The following is a 6336-nucleotide window of genomic DNA, read 5'->3' on the forward strand; positions in this document are numbered from 1 at the left end:
AGACCCTTAGAAATGTAATTAGCATAATAATAAAAAATCCCCATCAAAATCAATACTACCTTGGATGTGTGCTTAGTTGCAATCAAAGCAAGTCATTAAAGTCTGTCGGTGGTCTGAGTACTTGGAGGAACTGTAATACAGAAACCAGCTATACTCGGAATGTACACAGTTTCAATTGGTGTGTATTCTCAGAGATGTTTTTATTCTACTGAAAATGTTAAATGAACACCTGAATTCCTTTCTTCCTCAGTATTATATATGTGCAACTTATAACATTGCAGGTGCTATCCCGTTTTGATCGGAAGTGACTTAAAGGATTGTGGCAGGTATTTTGAAGCATATTGCCATAGCCCCTACCACTCCCATTGTTTCACCAGCAGCGATGCTCATGTGGAGTTAGGAAAAAAACAACACTAAGTCATATTTTGTGTCAATGTCTCTTTTAAATGTGAATTGAACAACCTTTTTAAATGGCAGTCATTTTTACAATATTCATAGGACAACATTAATATTTACTGCAAAATTCTGAAAACTAAATGATACTTTAATCAAATGACGATAAATATGATGTTTGTACTAAGGTTGATTGTACTCAAGCTGCACATTATATACAGGAAAAACATTGTTTTCTTTTTGGAAAAGAACAACAGTTTGTTTAGGTTATTTTATATCAGATAACATTCATTACATTTGTAAATAATTATGTTTTGAAAATAAATAAGTTTAACACATTTTGCTATGATTGTTGCTTATTCCAATAGTTTCTCCTTGGGGTCAAGATGACCCTTGTTGGTAATCAATATAAGGAAAATATGTTGGTAGATTGAGGGTTCTTGGAGATATGGCAATGCACTTCAGGTAAGAAGTATTTAACCGTCACTAAACCCTCAGCAGCATCCAGGCCAGGGCCATGAGGCCCAGAGAGGAGCACATTGTGGAGGCTCCCGAAGCTGCGCGGCCCTGGGTCGTCACCACCCAGTCATTGAACGGCTGGATGCTCCTGAAGACGTTGGTCATCAAGGCAGAGGTGGAGTTGTGGTCAATGTGCAATGTTGTACTGAAGAGATCAATCTGAGGGGAAAAGGTTCATTTATTTCAGATAGGATCATAGACATAAGTGTGACATCAAGCTGGCCCAATGGCTTTACCCACTGGGCACAAACGTCAGCTCAACATCTAGTTTTAGTTTAGCTGCCAAGTAACGTGAAATCAACTAAACTTTGAGGCAATTGCTCTCCAAGTAAATACATAAATAGATCACAAAAACAAAAACTTTAAGGCATGTCATTGCATTTTGGTTAAAAATGTGATTAAAATAAGAAATGTATTAAATTTGTGTACATATGCCGTACATCCTGTTGCATGAAATTTCCTGCACAGCATGAAATGATAACTTTTAGAGTATCACAGTTTTTTTTAAAGCTTCTAAAGATTTTAATCGCCACATTAATTGTAATCGCCACATTAAATGTTCCTTCTTAATTTGCCCTAACAAAAAATGTAGCAACCCCTATAAAAAAGTCCTTTAATTATAATCCACATAACAATACACATTTCGTTTTGCTGCAGGTCTATTTCCTGCTGTTTGAAACTGGCTCAAATTATTAAGATATGGGATCTTTATGTTCATGACTTCTTGAAGAGACAATTAATACGTCACAATCTCTTTTGTTGGACCACCCCAGATGAAAGATCATGTTTGGTAATATTTTTGAATCATTATTTTTATAATGTTTCATAAGCCGAATAAATATAGGTGGATCCTGCACTTAAAGATAATTGAATACAGTCCATGTTTCTTGTCGGAGCTATGTTTATTGTCTGGTAAGTAGAAATTGTGTTCATTCTCTGGGGAAATTGTTGTACAAACTCACCAAGTCCTGGCTGACTTTGATAGGGTCCTTGAACACGGTCCAAACCACAGCCTCATTGCAATTTGGAGTGGTCAGGGAGCCAAGGTAACGGTAGTATTTGGTACGGTCCACCCCTTCCAGGAGCTCATCCAATGAAATAGCATGAGTAATGTTTACAATATCATCTTGAGGAAGAGAGAAAGAAAAAACATATAAAATCATATGCTACTGAAATTGAACAAGAAAATTACTCATTTTGAATACAAAGAAAAAACAAATCCCTCTTCCAAACTTTATTTTGAGGAAGTAGTTCTTGATCAAATCATAACCAGTCAAATCTCTCCTCTCACCTTTTAGTGTGATGTTGGCCAAGTAGGATGTCAAAGTATTCCAGGCTGCTGGTGAACCAGTTGCATTACCCGGCATGGCCTGTTTGAAAAACAAAGACTTTAGTCATAAAAAACAGCAATAAAACATTTGAAATGCCCAATCTACTGTGGAAAAATGGATGCCATTTCTAGGAAGGTTAAAGCATCCTCTCACCTCTATGAAGAAGCCAAGAGCAGCGAGTCCTGTGCTGTCTGCAACGGCCGTGGTCGTGTTACCGTTGTGCGAAGACTTGGCATTGACTATGTGCAACTGAAAGGTGAAGCATAACAGTTGATCTAAAAAGATATCTGAATCCATTGGAAAATTCAAACACTGTAATGATACATTTAAAAAGGTAGACTACAATCTGCCATATTTACAGCTTTTCAAAGGTCATTTAAATTAATGACATATATATGCCCCCTGATTCTTGAGGAATAGAACTTATAAATGCCTCATGAGCTCAGTACAACAGTCGGATTATTACACCATTTATGAATATGAAAAAGGTTACATCTCCGCATATGTCAGCTTTCTAGTAAACAAAGTGGCAGGGATGCAGTTTGGCTGGAGGGGAATAATTCAGACTGGACTAAGGCTAATGAAGACCTTGACTTTGATCCATTGCAGTGTGGTATATGTGCAACAGTATGAGAAGTGTCACCCAATGATAAATAGGCTACATTCAGAATCTTAAACCTTCTCCCAAAGTGTACTAATACACTTCCACACATTAATTTAATAGGAATGGATTAGTGCTTGGAATATGGTGGAAACGTGAAGGGGGGGGGGGGCACTAATGGAGAAAGGTTAAGAAAAAGAATGCAGTAATGTTGTGTTGAACCTTCCCATACCTCCATGGGGTAGCGGGTTCCATCCACTGTGTGCTCTGACCCAGGTACTGAGGTACCATTCCCCCAGTGGAGGTGAAACTGCAGGCTGTCATAGGCCTCAGACAGGGCCCCACCTGTAACCTGAACGCCACTTGTCAGTTCCACTTTGACTGAAAGAAATAGAGGAGGAACAATAGGAGAGGAATTGGTTACATTTTGCACATAAGTGTTCCTGGTTTGGTTCATACATTATCCTCAAGTGGGACTTTGTGTGCATGGATTGAGAAAGCAAGGCATCCATCCATTCTCCTCACCAGTTTTGCCAGTGTTCTTGATATTCTTCATTGTATAATTGTCTCCGTATTTGGTGAAGGTGAAGGCAGTCAGGGTTTCATCGCCCACTGCTGATGCAGAGACGATGTTGATGGGAGACTGACGGGATCCATTGCAATGTTCACTGGCAATGGTGGACCAGGTGGTGTCATCTTAACATGGAATCAATCATACAATGGTTTCAATGTACCATCGTTTTATAAGGGTCATATAATATGCTAATAAATCAATTATATAGTCTATTATCCACTGCCATCACAATCACTTCAATTTGTGAGTAGAAATTACACTGTAATCAGTGGGTAAAATCAATACTTACCACAACTAGGATCATGGTAACACCACACTGTTACAATTGAAGAAGGGAAAAAGTTATGCAGAGTAACAACATTGATAGAAGAGTCACAGTCCAACAAAATAATAGAATAATCACTTACAACCGCCTGCAGCACCGTATGTAGTGGGGACAAAGAGTGTCGCAACGATAACCACAAGTCGATTCATCTGAAAGCGAGGTAAAGGCAATTATGAATAGAGAGCCCACTAAGCACCGACCGACGTCGGAAGAGCCATGGATGTTGAAATGTGGTTGAAATTTTGTCAGTCCGCCCTGGTCTTAATTCTCTTCATCCACAACGTCCACAAACATAGACGTCTGTGATTGGTTCCGATTTGGTCGAATCCGTACTGGCCTTGATTTGACCCAAATATAGGCATTGATATTTCACAAGTTTGGACACTACTGTCATCTACTATGCTCTACTGTACTGTGCTATCCAAACTTGTGAAACATGAACATCTATGATTGGTTCAGATTTGGTCCAGACCGACCAAATTTGGTCTTGTTTGGCGGCGGAGGTCATTAGTATAATACCCAGTGTGCTTTGAACATGTTAATTGTTATATATTGGTCATTTAGAAGACCCTTATCCAACGTGACTTACAGTTGGTGCAATCAACTAAGGGAGATAAACAACCACATACAATATCACAGTCCTAGTGAGTAGGGGTGTTAACCCCGGTGTCCTGGCTGCAGATCTTAATTTGACCCAGATAGGATTTGTACATACCAAATAAACACATCATATGTTATAGCAATCTGTCAGTCGATGACAGTCTTTGACATGGCATGCAGTCATTGGTTAATGAATGCAACATCTAAGCAGGGGAACGCGACCAAAATGTCTTTTGGGAAAGGCTGGCATTAAAACTCCTCCTTTATCTGTTGTTGGACATCTGTCAGGTTCTCCAGCAACACTGAATCCTTTTTGTTTACTTTGTGTGCATCCAAGAAGGAAACATGAGTAAATAGACATGTATTTTGTTTGACTGTTTTCACTGATGCGGGTGATTGTTTTGAGTTGCCCCACGATTGTTTGTAAATGTATATACGGCTCCCGGAGCACATTTTCCTTTGTTATGTTGGCGGGTAAAGTATCGAGCTGATTATTCCGTTTCCTATCTCTTTTGTTTTTGAGTTACTTCTGTTTATTAGAAATAATTATTTCTGGTCTGAGTTATGACATGAGTTAGAATAAATGATGTCATGTTGAAACTACCTTGATGAATTCTGATTGTTTGCCATTATTGAATAGCGACTATCTTTATGATTTGATTTATGCATTATGGCATTTTATTTATTATTGTTTGTTCTCAGATTTTCATTCCAGCACACTCTGAATCAATTAAAAGTCAACAACAGTGAGACTAACCAACTCTGTGTCTTTCCTTCTGCCAAACCTTCTTAGTTTTGTTCACCTGCTCACCAATTTCTTCTCCTGGCCGAACCAGTCCCCCTGGACTAACCAGTCACCCGAGTGCCAACACTCATTTTTAAAAACGTTTCTGTAACTTTTATTCCACACTGAAATCCTATATTATTTGGAAATGTTACTTTTGAACATTCACATAATGCTTTCTTTGTTGTTTGTGTATATATAAATGATTATGTATGGCTGAAATTTGGCCATAGAAACAATTTCCAAAACAATATGTATTTTCAACGTCACGAAAAGTATTTTAAACGTCCATAAACAATGTATTTTCAATACCCCAACCTCACACTCTTTGCAATTCATCCCTTGGTAAATTACTAGGAAGCATGAAAACAAAAAAAATGAATAGTCACTGACTTCCCATCACATGATTTGGCATAAATTCAGTGAAACAGCTGTAACTTCTTAGCCCAGCCTAGTCAATGAGATGTGTGCCACTTCAAACATATCATATCTTAAAAGCAGGGCATATTATTCCATAAATGTATATGTATGTTAGCATCAATGCCAGAATCATCTTACCTTAAAGCCACACCTGTCTTCACCTCTCAGTCCTGTGCGCTCAGCCTCCCATCCTTCCTCTTTATATTCAGTGGCACACCTCAACTAGAAATAATAAACACACCTCCTTTTTAACTCAGCCGGTGGGTTTCTAGTTGTGTGTTCAAAATTGTGTAATACTGTAAAAACAACGCCCATTTGGAAAGCAGAAGGTCAGGTGAGCTTTGCCAGGAAAATGCATTCAGTACCTGTGGCAATGACAATAATGAAAGATTCACTTTGACCTTAAGAAAAATGAAACAGTCAGCTTTAGCAAACTCCAAAATCTTGGCTTCAGACTAGTCCTCATAGCAGCACAATCAGTCAACCTAAATCAAGTGACATGATTCAACAGTAGGCTATTTGGTCTACAGTTCATCATAGTATTTTAAACAATACAACAGCTCCAGACAAAATGGCACTTTATTTGCAACCTGACATAGAAACAAACTGCATCGATGAACAAATAGATTGGGGGAATCTCTTCACACTCCTTGACTCCCTTTTGAATAGAAGGATGTTTGCTCTTCTCAGAAGAAAAATTGTTTTACTCCAAAAAAAGTATTACTCCTTCCTCCTTTCCAGCCTTCCTGACCTTACTAAAATTCAAACCCTGTTTATGTGTTAAATGCT

At 38.4% G+C, this 6336-nt stretch overlaps 1 protein-coding gene across 1 annotated transcript; it reads right to left on the minus strand.

Moving 5' to 3' along the window:
• Positions 1-423: 423 nt before the first annotated feature.
• Positions 424-5749, minus strand: LOC135510991 (carbonic anhydrase 4-like). The gene is made up of 9 exons (XM_064932398.1): positions 5686-5749; positions 3826-3892; positions 3708-3734; positions 3370-3540; positions 3077-3225; positions 2397-2492; positions 2204-2282; positions 1875-2038; positions 424-1071 (listed from the first exon to the last, which is right to left on the minus strand). Exons 2-9 carry the CDS (start codon positions 3890-3892, stop codon positions 880-882), a joined length of 945 nt encoding a protein of 314 aa, XP_064788470.1. The 5' UTR covers positions 5686-5749; the 3' UTR covers positions 424-879.
• Between the last annotated feature and the right edge of the window lie 587 nt (positions 5750-6336).

This window comes from Oncorhynchus masou, chromosome 3 (assembly GCF_036934945.1).
Source record: "Oncorhynchus masou masou isolate Uvic2021 chromosome 3, UVic_Omas_1.1, whole genome shotgun sequence".
NCBI lineage: Eukaryota > Metazoa > Chordata > Actinopteri > Salmoniformes > Salmonidae > Oncorhynchus > Oncorhynchus masou.

What these genes read in the sequence shown, in the direction of transcription:
- LOC135510991 (XM_064932398.1), bottom strand. Translation starts at nt 3,892, where the DNA reads ATGAATCGACTTGTGGTTATCGTTGCGACACTCTTTGTCCCCACTACA. An exon ending in GAACCCGCTACCCCATGGAG is followed by an intron (nt 2,493 to 3,076) that starts GTATGGGAAGGT and finishes TTCACCTTTCAG; the next exon opens with TTGCACATAGTCAATGCCAA. An exon ending in GGCCAACATCACACTAAAAG is followed by an intron (nt 2,039 to 2,203) that starts GTGAGAGGAGAG and finishes CTCTTCCTCAAG; the next exon opens with ATGATATTGTAAACATTACT.